This window comes from Trichechus manatus, unplaced genomic scaffold, assembly GCF_000243295.1.
Source record: "Trichechus manatus latirostris isolate Lorelei unplaced genomic scaffold, TriManLat1.0 scaffold00187, whole genome shotgun sequence".
Lineage (NCBI taxonomy): Eukaryota > Metazoa > Chordata > Mammalia > Sirenia > Trichechidae > Trichechus > Trichechus manatus.
This window is the reverse complement of record NW_004444123.1, coordinates 1,855,659-1,876,014: the sequence shown is the minus strand read 5'-3', so window position 1 is coordinate 1,876,014 and position 20,356 is coordinate 1,855,659. Positions and strand designations below refer to the sequence as shown.

At 46.1% G+C, this 20,356-nt stretch overlaps 1 protein-coding gene across 1 annotated transcript in view; it reads right to left on the bottom strand.

The window, feature by feature from the left end:
- PTPN14 (protein tyrosine phosphatase non-receptor type 14) overlaps window positions 1-20,356 on the bottom strand; it is a 121,213-nt gene that overhangs the window by 15,658 nt on the left and 85,199 nt on the right. Inside the window, exons 10-14 of the mRNA XM_004387521.2 lie at window positions 18,236-18,293; window positions 15,179-15,257; window positions 11,852-13,320; window positions 5,194-5,337; window positions 3,640-3,858 (exon numbers count right to left, since the gene is read on the bottom strand). Coding sequence (XP_004387578.1) covers window positions 3,640-3,858; window positions 5,194-5,337; window positions 11,852-13,320; window positions 15,179-15,257; window positions 18,236-18,293 — 1,969 coding nt within the window. The remainder of the gene's footprint in view (window positions 1-3,639; window positions 3,859-5,193; window positions 5,338-11,851; window positions 13,321-15,178; window positions 15,258-18,235; window positions 18,294-20,356) is intronic.

Below are 20,356 nucleotides of genomic sequence, written 5' to 3'. Positions count from 1 at the left end.
ATACACACATATTTGTGTGTGGATATATGCAAACATACATAACATACATTTATGTGTGTATGTGCATGTATATATATATACACACATACATAACATATATATGTTACATTATTACCTTATACACATTATGTGTACATATATATATACATACACACAATAACATACATATGTGTGTACGTATGCATGTGTGTACACATACATACACATAAAAGTCTATGTGCACATACACGCATTATTATATGAATATATACATTTATAATCTAACAAAGGAGCCCTAGTGGTACAACAGGTAAATGCTCGGCTGCTAACCAAAAGGTCGGTGTTTCACACACACCAGTCACTCTGCGAGAGAAAGGTGTGGCAGTCTGCTGCTGTGAAGACTTGCAGCCTTTGAAACCCTATGCGGCAGTTCTACTCTGTCCGATAGGGTTGCTAGGAGTCGGAATCAGCTCGCTGGCAACGGGTTTGGTTTTGGTTTATACGCTAACAGGATTTACTTGTTATATGAATAACAGTTACATCTACTACGTGTAATGCACTCTGATACTTTCTACTCTAGTCTATTTAATTTAAAAAAACTGGTTATGAATACTAAATTGACATCATATCCCACTAACATGCTGTGACCCACGCTTTGAGACACACTTCTCTATGGCATCCTTTTAAACAATTAAAAACGTCTCCCATGGAGTAACGTGCCTTTTGGAGACTATCTTTCCGCCACTGGCTGACAGGACATGCGTGATGAGCCTCACCGTAAGGGCTGCTCTGCAATGCTACGTGTGGCAGGGGCATCGCGAATGCACTTAGAGTACGTAATAACACTTTATGAATAACCGCACCTCGCGCACTGCCGCAGCGTCCAAGCTCACCTATTCTCTGAATCCAGAGACGGTTCTGGATAATAAAACAATTACCCATGCAGCCCAGGTGACCTCAGGAGGCTGGCTCTGTAGCTAAAAAGACCAGCTGCTGAGATGCGTAAACCAAATGTTGGGCCTGAGGGCTGATGATGTGACCAGGGCAAGATGGTGGCCTTTGGGGGTACCTTCTGTGCCCGGTTGCGTTTCTGTGCCTTGACCCTGCAGCCAGGGCCCCCACACATCCCCCCCATACAGATCTCTACAGCCTTCTAGGGGCAATGAAGTGATCATTGTTTGAAACCTTGTTTCCTCCTCTATTTTATGAAACTATATACTAACTTGATTCAAACAAAAACAATGCCACTTATTGTCTCATTAAACAAGACATGTCAGGCCAAAGCTGGCAAGCAAAATCCATTTTCCAAGTACTGGTGGGAGAAAACATTCGTATATTTGCTGGCTATGCATTTGGTTTATCTGTGGAGCTGTGATTTTAAACATCAGCCTCTCTGGCACCCGACATATAGGAACCATAAATACTCCCAGAGAACGCTGCTGCCTGGGGCCTTTCAGCAAATTCCCAGTATTGACAGGAGGGTATTAAAAACTGCATTACAAACACAACCACCAGTGCGGCTGAGGTAGATTTCACAGATGTGATTCCACCTCTGGAGCAAATAAATCTTTGTTCTCTGTTAACAGCCACTCGGAACCCAGAGAGAAAACATTGGCAAGAAACGCGACTCTATTCCAAAAGGACAAGAAGTTCTTGTGAGCTCTGTGGGTCTATTAAACACACCCGTGTCTACCTGGATCCACAAGATGAAACGTGGGTGTTGGAGAACACTGAGGAAGGGCATGCCGCTCTGTTAACAATACCCAATGGGCACAGTTTATGCAGACTGACAGCTTTTTCCCGGGAGCAGATGGAAAATGGTGGAGAAGATTTGGGCAAAGGGAGACAGTACGATAAAATACTGTAATGTAAGTTTGCCACAGACAATCAAATAGCAGCTGTGTGATCTGCGTCTTTTTTTGAGTACTGTATTTTGCTCATTGTTTCATAATCTAAACTAAGCCCATGAGGACACACCACCACTAGTTTATTTCAGAGTTTCCTGGAGTTCATTCTTTTAGTTCTTGCTCTCAAAAATAAGAGTGACAGAGGAAAAAGGAGAGTCAGGAATAGGAGGAGGAAATGGGAGCGTGTGGCTAATTGCCTCCATGAACAACTGCCTCCTTTGCCATGAGACCAGAAGAACTGGATGGTGCCTGGCTACCATTACTGCACATTTTGATCAAAGATCCCATAGAAGAATCCTGATCAAAAGGGGGAAAATGCAGAACAGAATTTCAAATTCTCCTCGATTCCAGACTTCCTGGACCCATGAAGGTTGGATGAAGCCCTGAAACTATTGCCCTGAGATAATCTTTAAACCTCAAATCAGAAATATCCCCTGAGGTCTTCTTAAAACCAAATAATAGCTTAACTAGTAAAAATGTCTGCCTTGAGCATTATGCTCTTTTAAGAATTATCTATATGGGATCAAACTGACAACAGCAACTCAAAAGGTTAGATAGGAAACTTAGGGGCAGTGAGTTTATGTTAATGGGGGAGGAACAACACAGAAAAGGAGAGTGAGAATGGTTGCACAACTCGGAGAATGTAATCTGTATCACTGAATTGTACACGTAGAAACTGCTGAATTGGTGTATGTTTTGCTGTGTATATTCTTAACAACAACAAAATAAATTACAATTTTTTAAAAAGAGTGAAAATAACCAATATAATCTAGGATTGTTTTTCTTCTATGTTTCTTTTGATTGTGCTGATACTTAGAAAAAAATGTGGTTATCTATGTTCTGTGTACAAAAACAGTACAGTCAACCATAGTGTATTCTTCATGTTCTCTACCGAAATTAGTTATAACTGATACTTCACTGATAACTGAGACACCAGATACTTCACTACATTTTAGAGGCTCACAGGTATTTACCAAGAATGTTGCTACAGTTGAGAAGTCCAATTTTTTTTTTCTTCTTGTAAGATTCAATATCAACCACACCTTTACAGTTTACATTTAGATTAGTCTACTCCTCTAAATATCAGGCAAAATTGGGACTACAGCTGTAAAACATACAACCTGTAGTATCACAAGGGAGAATTGATAGCTTCTGTTGATGTTGAACATTATAAAAAGTTCAACATTAATACCTGTGATTTCCAAAGTCTCCGTCATCTGCTAATTACAAACTGAAAAGGGTCATCCTGTCTTTCCAGTGAGTTTACGGAGAGTTATAACCCATGGATGTCCCTGAATGTCATGAATGGTTAACAGATGGACAGCTAACCAAAAGGTTGTAGGTTTGAGTCCACCCAGACATGGCTCGGAAGAAAGGCCTAGTAATCGACTTCCAAAAAATCAGCCAATGGAAACTCTATGGAACATAGCTCTACCCTGACACACATGGGGTGCCATGAGTTGGGGTCGACTTGACAGCAACTGGTTTGGTTTTTATACCCCACAGGGAGATGAAAAAGTTCTATCTTCTCTAATAAACAGGCTGCAGAAGGACCTGACCTGAGGTCTTCCCTGTCTCTGCAGTAACGACAGGCCCTTCCAGTTGGCTAAGGAAAGCACAGGTGTTAAAATCACTCCCTGGGGGCCTGAGGCACGCCAGCAAGCACAGCTGCAGCCCATACATTTGCTCTTCCCACATTTTTACTTCCGAGCCAGCAGTCCTTGACAACCTTCCCAACACGCCCCCTGCTTACCTCGATGTGGGAGGCGTTAATGTAACCAGTGTTATTTTCCTTGGTTGGTATCAGCTCAACTCGATTCTCCTCATAGGGGACTACTTCTCGGATTCGGTTGCGCTCAGCGTTTTCTGGGAGAGCTGCTGTGCTGAAAATGCCATCAGCCTTTTTCTTTGGGATCTGCTCATATTCTGTGAACACCATTCCTTCTTCCAGCTTCTTCTTCAGGGTTCTGAACTGCAACAGGAGATCAATCTTCAGGTCTCTGAATTATCTTATCCCAGAAGTTCCAATAAAACAAACAGATGTCTTTAACTATTTACAGTGGCAGGGTGAAGAAGGGATTTTAAGACATACAACTAATACTTGATTTTTCACTCATTATTACCCACATTGCTTGCTTCTCCTGTCTGAGAACCAGTTTCTGTCTCACTCACAACTTAAACAGAAGAAATCTGGAAGAACAGGCAAAAGTTGAAATTCAGAAGCAATATTTTTGTTATTAACACTTCTGTTTCAAGAGGAGATTGTTAATCTCAATTACCCAAGCATCCTTTTCTCCCCGTCATGGCTGTGTTTACTGAGATAAATTTTAATATGACACCAGTCCACCGTCCGACAGTTCTGAGTTAACACCCTCCCCTCCTTTTTTTTTGGGGGGGGAGTTCCAAACTACTAATTACAATAACATGGTATTAACTGAATTAAGTGATGATTTTAAAGTCTCTTCTGGCTCTAAAAACATTCTAATATTTGACAGATACTGGAAGAAATGTAAAACCCTTATGTTATTAGCATTTTATAAAATTTACACGTCCTGCTTCTTAACTTTCTAATAGCAATTCTGGGAACTAAAGGAACAGCTGTTTTCACCTCTAAACACTGCCATGCAACAGCTCTTCGCCTTTCAAAATCAAAGTTCTCACAAAGTGTCATCCTAACAACTGTAAATCAGCCATACTTTACAGCCATGTGAGAAGACAGCATGTTAAAAGAACTCTGTAAATACTACGACATGGTAATTGTTCACAAAAATCACAGAATTTGAGAATTACAGCAATCATTTAACTTCCTCATTTTGCAAAAACGAAACAGGTCCAAAGAAATCGAACGAGTTGACCAAGGTCATACAGCTTGCTAGAGGCTGGTCTTTTTAGGCAAGTAGCTCTAGATTACTCATCAAAAGCTTGGTGGTTTGAACCCACCAGCCGCTCCACAGGAGAAAGCTGTGGCAGTCAGCTTCCGTAAAGATTTACAGCCTCGGAAACCCTGAGGCGCATTTCTCCTCTGTCCTACAGGGTCGCTGTGAGTCGGAATCAACTCGACGGCAACGGGTTTGGTTTCTGGTTTTTTATCACTGCACCACCTTGATCAAGCAGGAAAACTGGAACGAAACATTACATATTGAAAAGGCTTGGTTTGATACAGCACATTTAGGCCGGATCTTCCTAATCTCAAACTGAAGAATTCATTCATCACAGGAACCTTGGAGCTGTCATGTCTGGGCAGGGACAGCGCTTTGGAATCCTAAGACCACAGAGAAGGAATCAGTGTGATAAGGCCAGCACTCACCCTCTCGTCTATGTGAACTCGTGTGGTATCAATCCGACTCTCCTCCCGCCCTGAGACCCGAGCAGCCGAGAGCCCGTTGAGCGCTGCCAACATCAGGGGCCTTTTCTGCGCCTCCAGGCCTGCCATCTTCTGCTTCTCCAGATTCTTGGGGCGAGAAAAGGCATGTGCTCATTGTTTGCAGTACCAGTGGAATGCTGGAATGTGTTTTAATCTCCCCCAACCTGTAACTCCCTGGCCAAGGAATGGAGACAATCACCATTGGTCGGGCAAATTGAAATGCAGCCTTCCGTTAGCCCCATTGTGCCTGCAGAAGCCGGCTTCTGGAAGACGCCTCAGCTTTTATTAAACATAAATACATCAGAGAAAAGCCTCCATACAAACATGCTCTGCCACAGCACTCACAAACAATAAGGTATCTGGCAGACACTTTGGGAAAATACGGGCTGGAGGAGGACAGGCCAAAGAAAAGAGAAACAATTTCAAGAACAGTCTAATCCAATCACCACGACAGACCTTGTGCACAGGCTGAATGTCGCAACATTTGTAAAACAAAACACAACAAACAGCTTGTGTGTTGTTGACTGAGAGGTCCAGGCAGAGAAGTGGCAGGGAGAACCTTCCCAAGTGTCCATTCTGAGGGGCTAACACTGATGATGTCAATGTTACATTTAACCTCTGGCCCTTGGGTCACTACTGTATGGACCCTAGAATGACAGCTCATGTGCTTCCGTAGACTTGCTACCACCAGAGCATGGCATCTTCTGAGACTTCCCATCAGCCACTACCCTTCGTGCTTCCCACGCCAGGCCCCGACAAAAGGGCAACATGGTGCCCAGGGACTGGTGGGACATCACAGGATGTGACTCGGCTAGGGAGGAACATGGATTTGGGGGCTCAGCAGACCACTGAGGGAAAGGTTTTACTGTTTATAAGCCTGGCTTGTTTTTTTTAAATTTCCGTCCCGTCTCTCCCCACCTGTACAAGTAGTCCCCGACTTACAACGTATTTGAGTTACAACAAAACACACTTAAGACTAACTGTACTTAATGACCAGCCACTTTTTTTGTACGTCATCCTAATATGTTGTAGCATGTAATTTGCTGATGTATCATTCTCAAATGATCACTCACAGATGTTCAGTTTTATGATTTACTGTTCAAAGCAGTGCTGGATTTATAATGATATGGACAATAAAAGGAAATAATAATGAAAACTAAAAAAAAAAGTCAGAACCGACTTACAATGGCGTCATCGGGACAGACCCCGCTGTAAGTGCGGGACTTCCTGTACCTATACTCTTCATGGGATCAATCAGGGCACCGCTTTGGAGTCTACGCTGTCCTTCCCATGCCTCTGAACTGACTGAGGTACGAGACAGCTCTCCTTACCGACTTCAGGCAAGCCAGTGGGAGCACTTCCTAAAGACAATTCTGCCTCAGAAGTGAAGAACAGAGCGACTTCTTCATAAAGCAGAGAAACAGATGAGTCTGATAGTTTTAAGATTTCCATCCAAACTGAAACGAAACCAGTTTGCAGGTTCACTTGGCTGCCCCAGATGATGGGGTCGTCTAAGCCCTGGCTTCTTTTCAAGCCTTTAGATAATTTTTTCCCTTACTCTGTCATTTATAAATTTACTCTGCAGCAAGGTACCTTGTTGGGCCACAGTGCTTGGCAGATCACAGTCACTGGGTCATTCTAACTGTGAGTGGAGGAGACAGCATTACCCCCGCATACATCTCCACATCAGCCAGAACGGAGCCCTACTCCTTGTGACGGAGGCTGCAATAGGATGCCTCCTCCGGGGACAGAGCGGCCTTGTCAGACACAAAGGGGCATTTCAGAGGAGAAAAATCAGAGTCAGAGAAGGAACAAAGGACCGGGAGCCCAAAAAGGTGACAGTCCTAAGAGAGGCCGTGGTTTCTCGATCACCCTCTGGGGGAGAGGGTGGGTGTGAATGTTTGGGGTTTTATTTGTTTTCTTCTTGGTTTGTTTTTGTGTGGAAGACCTTTTATCTCTGTCACCTTTTAGTTGGGAATCTGCTTCATCCCCCTCAAAGCTCTGAGGAAACACTAGTCCTGAGGAAACAGTCCTGCGGTCCTCCCCAAGTTTCCTCTGTCTTCCCACCCACCTGCACTATCAGGTGGTGCTAACCGGGCCCGAGACGGAATGGAACCAACGGGAAAGGATCACCAACTCTCCAGGGAAAACTCAGAGAACAGTGGTAGCTCTGTGGTAGAATTCTGCCTTCCTTGCAGGAGCTCTGGGTTCGATCCCTGGCCAACGTACCTCACGTGCAACCACCACTCATCTGTCACTGGAGGCTTGCGTGCTGCTATGACACCCAACAGGTTTCAGTGGAGCTGCCAGACTGACAGACTAGGAAGAAAGGCCTGGCAATCTACTTCCAAAAATCAGCCAATAAAAACCCTACGGATCACAGGGACGGCACAGGGCTGGGCAGAGTTTCATTCTGTCGTACATGAGGTCGCAGAGAAGGCAGCTGACAGCAGTGAAGACCGAAACCTCGGTGATAAATCAAACCATTTCTCCTAGCTCCTTCTCACTTATCCCGTCAGCTTGCATCGCAGATAAAAACAAATAACGTGAAGAAATGATTTGGCCTTTTCTCTTCCTGCATCTGACTTCTGGTCAGGGGGCTGTAAGTAATGACAAGGGGCAGGGGGAGTAGCTCTAAAGGCAGCGGGCCTGAACACCCATCCAATGGACTAGGGGCTCCAGAACTCTGAGGAGTGGCCCACAGGGTAAACCTTCACACACCCGTGCAGCCCCAGGTCCCATTTGGTAAAGTTTCTCATTGTTTTCTTACCAGCAGGACCCCAGCGAGTCCCGGGCAGCCTTCTCCTCCCACCCACCCCTAACAAGCCAGGCAAAAGCTGGCAGGGGAGAGGAGGGCAGTGCAGGGTCTGAGGTGTGGGGACACTTCAAACCATCTCGGGTGAGCTTCCTCATAAAACACAGATGGAAACAACATGCTGAGCATAGCTCGTGGATCAGTGCCACCGAATTCTACATGTAAAAAATGATTGGCCAACGTTGTTTTCTATAGATGTATTTTAAACTCATTGCCATTGAACTGGTTCTGACTCACGGCGACCCCAGGAGTTTCAGAGCAGAACTGCTCTGTAGGGTTTTCTTGGCTGTAATCCTACAGAAGTAGATTGCCCAGGCTGTCTTCTGGGGCGCCTCTGGGTGGATTCAAACACCCCAACTTTCCAGTCAGCAGTCGAGCGCTTACCTGTCTGTGCCACCCAGGGGCTCTTATATAGGGACGCCATGAGTTGGGATCGACTCAATGGCAACGGGTTAGGTTTTTGTTTATATATATAGTGTGTATGTATATATATATTTTACATAATAAATCATTAAGTAAAAAGAACTCTAATGTGTTAAAAAAAAAAAAAAAAAAGATGGAGAATCATCGTGAGCTTCAGGGTCCCAGCAGGGCCACCATCTTGCCCTGGCATCCTGGCTCCCTAAGGAAATGCCCAGTCCAACTCCGAGGTCCAGATGCCAGCAGAGGTAGCAGAACTTGAGCCACCGAGTGTGTGGGATTTGGAAAAAAATCAACAGAGAAAACAAAGTAGAGATGGGCTTAATTACGTTCCTGAAATTACAGGTAAAATTTGTTATTCACTATTATCCAGCCAAGTTCCACGGGCGGTGCAAACGGTTACATGCTCGACTACTAGCCGGAAGGCTGGCGGTTGGAACCCACCCAGAAGCTCCGCAGAGCACAGGCCTGGCGATCTGCTTCCAAGGGGTCACAGCCTGGAAAACCCTATGGAGCAGTTCTACTCTGCACACATGGGGTCGCCAGGAGTCAGAATCAACTCGATGGCACCCACCAACAACAACACTATCCATGTGAATGGGGTAGAATAGCAGATAGAAAAAAAAACTGTGAAAAATCCGCGCTCCTTTATGATAATGCAAGAAACTCTATGAAGGGGGCCAGGGCTGTGATTCTGGCTACAATCTCCCTGTTTAATATGAGTAACAAGAGAAGCGGGTGTTATAAAACTACACTCAGTTATTATTATTCTATTTGAGTTTCGTCAATTAAAAAACTAGTGGAAACTCGGGGAAAAAAATCAATCAAAGAAATGAGAGAGAGCAGAGGACAAACAGGCCCAAAGGGAGGTCACAGGACCGTGGGCATCAATAAAGGGGACCGTAAGCAGGGAAATGTCGAAGTTCAATCCTTAAACTTACAGGTTCTTGATGCGATGTTGCTTTTAAGAAACCTGGGGCCAAGAACTGCTGAAAAATCCCCTCATACCAGCGAAGTACTTTTTCCAAGCTGGGAAAGCTCTCCCGGGCAGCAGCCCGCCCCCACACTTCATTCCATTCCCCCGCCAAGGCCTTTATTTGCCATAGGCACATCTTTCACTATTTCCCCTTAGGTTTGCAAAAGGTGGAAAAAGTTACGCCCTGCACCAAATTCTTAGCACTCCTTTATCGATGGCCACAACCGTGAGGCTGAGAATGTTCTTAAGAGTTTTCTAAACTTAAGGTTTTTTCTAAAGGAACTTGGTTTCCTTAAAATGTTGGCCCTTGACTGTTCTTCCCAGGTAGACTCCCACTGGTGGGTGAGGAAGACTTCAAAATTAAGGGAGGCTAATCAACTCCGTCAAAGCAAATTTTACGTTACAACTGTTCTGGATTTCCTAAAATAAGTCCCTGGGTGGCGCCAATAGTTTCTGCTTAGCTACTAACCTAAAGGTTGGTGGTTCGAACCTACCCAGCAGCACCACGGAAGAAAGACCTGGAAATCTGCTTCTTTAAATATTACAGCCAAGAAAACCCTATGAAGCACAGTTCTACTCTGTAACACACAGGGTCACCATGAGTTGGAATCCACTTGATGGCAATAGGTTTGGAGTTTTTTGATCCCTTATGGTACAGATGTAGTGAACAAGGAGCAGAAGTCAATCTGGGCTTGACTGACTATAACAAAATGACTTTCTTTTAAGGGAGTGGAAACTTCCAGCATGAACAGCAATGCAGTTCTGATATTTTTATAAGTAGTAACTACAAATCAGCAAGAGACACATTTTCCTTGCTGCTCTACGTATCTATTACCTGCACAGGTGTGCTCCGACAACATGACAGGCTCTCTCTGTTCTAAAGCAGTTATTTATGTCTAGCATTAGGCTGCATTTTCAAAAGTTATATGTGTGTGCCTGTGCGTATGGGTGTGTGTGTATTCATGTGAGTTTTCCAGTAGTAAAAATATATATAACAAAACGTTTGCCAAGTTAACAGTTTTTACATGTACAGTTCAGTGACGTTGGTTACATTCAGCGTGTCATGCCACCATTACCACTATCCTTTTTCAAAGTATTCCCCCATGAGTGTGGGTTTCTGATAGAAGCTCAACGGGGAACTGAAGCTCAAGGGTAATCTTCCAAGTTATCTATCCGATTACCATAATTTTTATTTGTGATAAACATCTGTTGAAAAAAAAAGCTGAAAGCAAAGCTGGACGCACCGTGGTCCAGACAACAGCGGTGAGTGATAATGACATACAGAAAGCTGTTCTCTGCGGGGCTGCTGCTCTTTCATCTGTTGTGGGCTGAACTGTGTCCCCAAGAACGTACGTCCAAGTCTCAACCTTCAGTGACTATTTAGGTGACTTTATTTGGAAATAGGGTCTTTGTAGATGTCATCAAGACGAGGTCAGACTGGATGGGGTGGGCGCTAATCTAATGAATGGTGTCCTTATAAGGAGCGGGAGATTTCGAGACACAGACACACACAGGAAAGAAGGCCATGTGAAGACGGGAGTGGAGGCTGGGGTGATGTAACTACAAGGCCAGGAACGTCGAGGCCTGCCGGCAACCACCACGAACGGGGAGAGAGACCTGCAACAGATTCTCCCTCAGGGCCCCAGGAAGGAACCAGCCCTGCCGACTCCCTGAATTCAGACTTCTAGCCTCGTGGACTGGGAGGGAATACATTTTTGTTGTTTGAAGCCACCCAGTTTGTGGTACTTTGTTACAGCAGCTGTAGGAAATGAACATAATATCTAATTGGAAAAAAAAGCTTTCCCCTCAAAAAAACAGAATACTAAGAGACGGAGGAAGGCAAGCTTCTAGCAGCCACACAATTAGTAGTTTGAGCTCTGAATAAATAGCAAAATACTGATGGAAGCACTGACCTCCACACCACTAACCTGCTCCTTCTCAGAGCAGTTTGTGCCCCATGTGCCCATTAGAGGCCAAGAATAAAAAATGGAAGAATGATTTCCAGGGGCTAAAAGCAAAGGGAGCCCTGGAGGCGCAGTGGTTAAGAGCTCGGCTGCTCACCAAAAGGCTGGCAGTTGGAATCCACCAGCAGCTCCCTGGAAACCCTATGGGGCAGTTCTACTCTGTCCTGTAGGGTCGCTATGAGTCAGAATCGACTCGACGGCAACGGGTATAAAAGCAAAGTTTTGGGACGTGGATTCCTACCTGCTTCAGTGTCAAAGGATCCTTTAAACACAGAACATTTCCCTGAACAGGCCCGCGTCTTCCTCAGTGTCTGAGTGTCTTTGTTTTCTCTGTGAATTCAGGCGTGGAGAAGCAGCCCAGAAAGTCGCCGGGAGAGCAGCGTGTAACTGTCCCGGAAAAGCGCCCTACGGGAAGGAGACACTTACCCTGATCATCATCTCTCTCTCTATAATGCTGTCCTCCAGGGAGAACATCTCAGACACAGGTCTCTCCTTCACAGGCTCTTTTTTGACCCGCTCCTTCACGCTTGTCAGGTCGGGTTCTGAGATGGAGGGGCCGAGGGAGGCCCCGTTGACGGCCAGCTGGTCTGGGCGGGAGACACTGACGGCCTTGGCGGGCCCGTGCCGCAGCACCCTGGCTCTGGCGATGGCAGAAGGAAGGCTAACCTGGTCTTGCCTCAGTGCCCCATTGCTAACACTCTTCCTCGGGCCGGGGTACTCGGGCGGGGGCTTGTTCGGGATGCGAGCCAAGGCTGCTTGCAGCTGTGCGCTGTACTCCACCTTCTCGCGGACCACGGGGATCTGCGCTACGGACTCCGGAGCTTCCTCCTCCTCCTCGCTCTCGCTGCTGTGGATCAGCATCGTGGCATTGGAGAAGGTCTTCTTGTGGTGATACTGGGGAAGCTGGTGCACCTCGGGGCCCCCCGGCACCTCCTCCGGCGGCCCCTGCTCCCGGAGCGTGTTGCAGCGAGCCATGGGGATGTTGAGTGACTTGAGCGTCATGGCCTCCATGCCCCGAACCATGCTGTTCATCACCTCCAGGCTGTGGCGCTTGTTCACGTGGTGCTTGGTGGCCGTGAGGGGCTCGCTGACCTCCTGCAGAGACTGATGCACCACAGGGGAGCTGTCCTCCTGGAAGGTCTTCACGGACAGCTGCACCTTCCGTGTCACCAGGTCCGGGCTGCTGCCACTGACGTACCTGTGGCGGTGGCTGGCCAGGTCCGGGGTGCTGGTGGCTGGGCGGGGGCGTGGGTAGGGGGGCGGGGGCCTGAAGAGATAGTTCTTGAGCATGTGGGCTGTGCTGTAGTTCTGGTTGCTTTGGAGCCGCATGTTGGCCAACTCTGGGGTGCTCACCGTGTGTGAGATGGCGCTCACCCCGGGCTTGCTCGGCGCCATGTGGTTCTTTGGGCTCATGTGGTCAGACGGACTGACCAGTTTGTTACCGTAGCCCCCCTGCAGCCCGTAAGGGACAGTGTAGGGGTGCCTCTCTCGCATCTCGGGTTGGCTGTACACCAGCTCCTCCGGCTGGTTGTAGGCGTGGGTGTTGATGATGTTGAGGTTCCTCAGAGACTGGCTCTGGCTGTCCGTGTGCACAACACCCCTCTTCATCTGCCGCACGACTGTCTCGTAATCAGGGGTCGGCCTGTAAGACGGGACGATGATGGCACTGTGCCGGTGGCTGGGGATGTAGTCAGCCCGCATGATGTCACTCCCCGGGATGCTGAGGTTGGAGGACACGGGAGACGCCTGGATGAAACTCTGGGAGCAGTTGAGGGAGTTGACGCTGTGAACGCTGCAGACGCTGCCGTTGGGAACGGTGCCATTTAAGTAGTTCAAGTCCAGGCTGTTGTGAGAATTGCAGTAAAAGGCTTCTTCATTTCCATGGATAATGCTGTCTACAGAAAGGAAAACAAAGGCACATGAGCCTCCAAGCCATCATACTTCCATTCAGCTCATCCCCACACTCACGGGGGTGACTTTTAATTTCACTCAGTCATTAAAAAGTGGAATCTCCTGGTCTCCACCCACATATCGCGCAGAAAAACGGTAACTGTTTGGGCAATATGCCGACCTCTGGAAAGAACACTTTAAACATACAGAAAAGAGGGAAAGAACCTAAACAGAGAGTGGGATCCACACGTGGACTAGGTATCGCCTGGGTATGTTCTCGATTGTGCCACGAGCTTTGAAATCGAGCAACAACGCTGGCCCTCCCACGGGGTAGGCCTGCCCTCCTGTGCAGGGCTCAGAAACAGGATGGGCACTTGTGTCAGAAGTCAAAACCCAGAGCTGCTCTTCCTGACCTCCTGACCGCAATGGAAAAGGTGTCCTGACTGGACGGACTGTGGCGTGTTCACAGACACAGACACCACAGCCAGGATGTCAGCATGGCGAGCTCCAACGCAGGGCAAAGTGAGAGTCACGAGTTCCTTTAGCCACTGCCTGAAACCCTCCTTTAGGTTTGGTTTCACCACTGAGGTCAATTCACATAAAAATTAGTAACAGTTTAAGAAGTACCCAAAGAGATGAACGTCAGATGTCTGAAGTCAGCGTTTCTTTAATCAACACACACATACACACACGTGCACACACACAACCCGTGGAAAGGTAAGCGCTCGCCAAAACACGTTCTGTGGCCAAAGCCACAAAGCAGAGAAGAGGAGAGGTGACTGAAAACCCTCAGGTGCCTGGAGGGGAGGGGTGTGGACATGAAGCCAGGGAGATGAGGCAGGCGAGAAAAGCTAGGAAAACCGACACAAAAGTGTTGCCTTTCTCCCCCTCTGATGGCTTTTGGTGGCTCCCCATGGAATCAGGATACCCTGGCCAGCTCGCCTATGAAACCCACTGCTTCACTCCGTTACAGCACCTCGACTGTCTGGGTTTTCCTGCCCACACTTTCAGTGGAGGGAGATTCAAAACGGCCAACAAATGGCAACACAGAAACTACATCCTCATTTAACACACAGTCAAGATCCAAGACTCCCTCCTGTCTCTTTCTGTGAGAAGCAGTAAGTGTAATGATTAGGAGTGCTGGCTTGAGAGTCAAAACACTTCTTTTCATATCCCACTTCCAGCTGTAAGATGGAAGGGCTAACAGTCCCTACCCGCCAGGTGTATTCTGAGAGTTAAACGAGACAGTACCTAGCACATGCTCAGAACTCGGCCTGGCACGGGATGCTCTATAAACGTTACTTGTTATGACTAAAATTGTTACTATTATGGAAACGGGCTTTCTCACACACTTTGCATGTGAGTGTTTAGGCAGAGAAAGAGTTCGGAATAAAAGAATTCTCCTTTACTCTAGGAAGGAACAGGTAAGTGCCTTGGGAAGGGCTGGTGGGAGAGACGGGAAGCAAGAGCTAACACAAGGGGTGAGATCGTTTCTCCCGATTATTCTGGATGCCTGTGTTCCCTGCCACCATAAGAAACGGACCGACAGCTGCCAGCTTTCTGACGGTGGCACTGAGAGTGAAGGCACTCAGCTGGGCTTCGCTGTCACTCTCTCCTGTAAGCCCGCTCACTCACCGCCTCGTCCCCAGCTGCCTTGGCGGCAAATCCCGGGACACTCTTCTTTCCCGGGTAAACGCTACTCTATGCCTTTCACAAACTGAAGCTGCTGGCTACCACATGCGGATGATGACAGAGTTGTAACGAGAGCACCATGGTCCTGTCCTTTACAGACACACAAGTCGTCCTCACCACTTACCAGCACTCAGCTGTTTGCCACAGGGAGGGAAAGAGGGAGGCGGTTACCTTGTGAAGTGTGGGTGTCTGAGAAGTGCTCCCCACACTGGACGTGCATGGGCGGCAAGATGTACGGCTGCTGCCGGGGCTGAAAGAGAGAGCACAGCAACGTGGGCAAGGCAGGCCCGCCACCACGCACAGAGAACAGCCCGAGCACAGGCTGGACCCCGCTCATCCACGTCGAAAGGGCAACACCCCACCGCGTGTTGTCAACCCTCTGACACTCTAGTCCGCGTCCGTGTCCCCACCTCATTGCCACGTTTGGGACCGGAGACAGGAAGGAGAAATGAAGACACTGGTTCTAAGACAGAAAGAGATCACAGCAACAGGCTGCAGGGAGCGACAGGGAAACCTGGGACAGCAGGAACTCGACAGAACTGCCTCGCTTTTCCCGGTCCCGTAAGTCTTCCGCCTTCGACAAGGTGTGGTCTTAACACCTTTTCATCCCTCTCTATTAGTGAAAAATGCTGAGTTTTCCTCTCTAGAGCTTTCCACTTTACACAGGTTCCGGGCTTCCTGGTGTTACTGTATTTATTATCTATTTTCTAAGACACTTGCAAAGTTTTTATAGGAAAAACAGAACGGGTACATTATTACGGCTCACCTAAGAAATAATAAGAGATTAAGGTGGAAACCGTCTCACTCTATTCAAATTCGGCTCCCTCCTGGAACCACCAGCTCAGCACATCAGTACAGCTGTGCCTGTGACCTCTATTTCACAGCTCATATTAATCTCAAATAAGGAGAGGCTAGCATGAAGTTGGGCCCAGTTAGAAACTTCTATAAACACCTGAAGTGTGACCCACAGCAACTGGTGTGTAATTATCCAGTCAGTTTATGCTACAGAAGACAGAACAACTAACTTTTAGAGAGAAAACAACATTAGCAACACTCCGATTACACACTTGGTAAGCCAACAGAAAAAACGGGTATGATTATTGGCTAACGTGACCTACAGCAAGCCAGTTAACCTCGCTGGGTCTCATTTCCTGTCAGTCAGGTGAAGTCTCCTCCCCCTCGCTCCCCCTACCTAATGCATTAGCCGTTTTATTTAGATATTAGGGTTATATGTAACAGTTTGTTGAAGAAGAGTTCTGTAGCTAAAGAAAAACAAACTCCTTAAGTTTGTAAGCCACCCAACAAGATAATCTCTCATATTTACATTTGACTATTTTTAAATTAGCCTTAGAGATGTTATTTGAAAGGTTGCTGTTTTAGGAGACAAGAAGCTGAACTCAAGCTAAGAAACCCAAAGCATCCATCAACAGAAGAAGCACACTCGCCAGAGCATGAAGCCAGGTGAATAACCCACCACCGCGTCCTCTGGAGCCTCGCCAGGTTATGCACTTGGCTGCTAACCAAAAGGTTAGTGGTTCGAACCTACCAGCCGCTCCACAGGAGAAAAGACCCGATGATCTGCTCCCGTAAGGATTACAGCCTCGAAAACCCCACAGGGCCGTTCTAGTTTGTCCTATAGGCTCACCATGAGCTGGAATCAACTCGCCAGCACACATCAACAACGACTTCCTTTGCTACAGAACAAAATGTCCGAGCATCGAAAGGGCAAATGAAGGTGACAGAGACAAGGGATCCAAAATTAAAAGGAGCCAAGAGAGACGAAATGAAGAATTGAAATTAAATTAATCTAACAAAGTAGTTCAGGAAACCAAAGAGAAGGTGTGCCATCAGTCCTCCTGAATATTCCCAAACGTCCCTTTGGCTGCTGTTTGAGCTGCAATTTAAAAACACTTTCCCTCTTCTTGGAGAAAGGAACTCAACGTTTCTGAGGAAGGACAGCAGGTTTGAAGCCGTGTTTTTAGATAGTGGGGAAGGATCTGTACAAGTGAACAGAAACACATGGCAAGACAGAGCTGGCTTACCCTCCTCTTGCTCTTATTTAAAAAAAAAAAAAATCCAGTAAGTGACTGTGTATGAAATGACATAAGTATACAGGCAAAGGACAATGACAGCCAGTCTTCCAAACACCATTGTAGGATTACATACTTCATTTCCTTCCAGACCTGCTAATCCAGAAACAAATCAGACAGCGTAACGTAAGCAGCAGAATGGCAAGAGAAAAACCACAATCTGCCATCCTGGTTACTGTCAAGGAAGCCAAAAGGATACAATGTTATCTGGTCCTGCACTCCCTCATCCCAAGAAATTTCTGGTGAAATGGTTTAAAAGGGCAGGAGAGAGAGAGAAGCCATGAGCTGGCTTCCTGTAGACTGTGTTCATCCAAATAAAACAGGAAAACTCCTGCACCTTCTCAAGATAGTTATGACAAGAGATCAGATCCCAACATCGGCTTAAACCACTCTGCCTCCCACGGTGTTCCATGGAAAATAATGAAGTTACCTCACTTACTAAGCCTTGTGACTTTAAAAAAGAAGAAAGGAAGAAAACACTACCAAGAGGAATAAAGAAACCCGCGTCATGAACAAATCTACTGGCACTCCAGGGGAAAAGCCCAAGGCGACCCTCTAGATCTCCAAGGCAAAGGACTACGCGGGACACATTGTATATAATACTTCAAATACAAATGTTCACGTGGACACTCAGGAATTATTGTGTGGTGATATAATGGCTCAACTCTTCAGAAAAATCAACCACCGAACACCCTATGGAGCACAGTCCTACTCTGACACTCATGGGGTCACCAGGAGCTGGAGTCGACTCAACAGCAATTGGACTGGTTACAGCAGTGAATACAAAAGAATTTGTGAAGCTTATAACTGAAGGGATAGCTACACATAGCAACCAGAAATAGCTACAAACCCACAGATGAGCAACAACAGGTTGAATGCTAATGGCATATAGTCTTGTCAGCTGGAATAAGGTGGACCAGCCTTACTCATGAGTAAATCTTAAGCTGTACTTAAAGAAGTGAGGGACATGGATAGGTACGGGGAGACAGCATGGATACACATCGCACCTGCTTGACAGACTGATGCCCATCTGTGTTATCACAGGCTCTCGCCGCCTCTCTCCTCAAATTAATAACAAAGGACCACCGTACGCATTTCCTGCGGTTATCCTACTTGACTACTAATGATACATACATACCAGGGAGGACCGGCTCCAGGTGGGCTGGCGTCTGATGGGTGGTGGAGAGTTTGACTGTCTGCATGAAAAGGTAAAAAAGTGAAGATGGTCAATGTTATCAACCAGGTATAAGAAGGTCAGACTGATAATGGGCGGGCGGGGGAGAAGGGGAAATAGACAAGCTGGGTAAGACTTGAACCCAAAGCACCAAAATATAAAGACTGTTTCTTTCTGGATGGTTTATCTAATCTCCTTCTGTATTATTTATTTTCAAAATTTCTGGAACATATGATATTTATATAGTAAACTTTACAAAGTAATGTTAAAACAATGTGTCTTATTTCTAAAGAAAGAGGAATCAAGCAAGACTAAATCATATAACCATCATTACACAGACTTCTAACGTTATCCACTGCATCCTTCTGTATGTATAAATAGTTCTTTTTTTAAAAAAAAGAAAAAATATTTTTAAATGCCACCAAATAAAAATCCAAAACAGATAAAATATGCCTGAGAATGTCCGTATCAATAAACTTTTTATTAAGATAATATACATTACAAAGATTCATCTGACCAGACACTTTCCTGTCTAAGAACCAACATGGATTTAAAAAAAATGTAGAGATCTGGAAACCAGACTTACTGGACCCACTGAGACAGGAGGAACCCCCAAATTTACTGTCTGCAAACAACATTTAAGCCTTGAACGGAAAGTACCCCAGGAAGTCATCTTTAACGAAACAACAACTGGGCTCATTTAATCAAGTATGCTCGCCTTGAGCACCGTGCGCTTTTTAAAGAATTGTCTATATAAGATTAAACGGACCACAGGAACTCTAATACACAGAGGGGAACTTTAAGGGGCAGAGAGTCTAAGGTGACGGTAAAACAGGACGGGCAGAGGTAGGCAGAATGGTGACGGAAGAAGAGTGTCATCACTGTCCATGGACTGTGCGCGTCAACACTGTTGAACGGCTGTATGTTCTCGTGTATATTTTCACCAGAAATAAAAAAAATAAAATAGTGATAAAACTTTTCCAAAAAACGTAGAGTTAAAAGTGAGTGGGGACTAGGAGTATTACCAGATTTTTGAGAAATGAAATCAAAGATGCCCTCGAGCCAACAGGTCTCCAGTGTAATAACTACCTTTTCCCCAGTTCTCAGTGAAATCATAAAAAACAGTGGACATGCAGACTTTTCATCAAGGAAAATTTCTTTAATTTAAAGGACTTCCCTTATTCTGAAATTTCATCCTTTTCTACCTTTTCTGGTGATCAAATATGTTTTATGAAATGATCAACAGAACATAGTAGGGTTGGATTTTTTAAATGCTTGGCCACAATATCATCAGACCTATGTTAAACATCCCCCCCCTCACATTTTTTTCTCCTCAAGTCAAGAATATGGGAACCACTCCCTGGAGCAATTTATCTCCAGAAGACAAGCAGTAGCTTTGCAGGAGCAGAAAAACCAATGACGGCCTTTCAGAGGTCGGAGAGGACGCATATGTGGAGAAGGAGGCTGTTAAGATGACGCTAGTTTTGTGAAACACCAGGGATATCCCAGGCCTTGGTGTAGCCGATGCTGATGCTGAACTGGAAGTGGACGAAGAATTTAACATGTACGTGGCGTCTGTGCATCTGTGTGTGTGGGTGTGTGTGTACTGTTTAGAAAGACAGTCCTAGCTCTTATCAACTAACAGGTTAGGAATTCCCATACCCGGTTAGGAAGAAGAAAGCAACAGAATTTTCTCTTTGTTTTTCAGTCTAATAAGCGATGTTCACTAACATTAGGAGAAAAGACCGTTGAGAAGTACAAATGCTCAGGAAACGCCAGAGCAAGGCCATTCGCTGAGAAAACAGTAAAACCAGAAGACTACAATGGGCCCACTTCTCAAGACGGTGTTTTTATTCGCCCTAAAGAAGTCAAGTGGAGAATTCTAGTGAACATCAGAGACACCCTCACAGGTCAAAGGCAAGAGCGGAGTAGAAATGCCCAGAAGTGGCCTCCAGCGAATATGCTCAAAAAATAGGTGTGTGGGGGGGGTGTATGTGTGTATATGCCAGTGTGTATCTGTAAGGAAGGTGTGTGCGTGTGTACACGCCAGTGTGTATCTGTAAGGAAGGTGTGTGCGTGTGTACA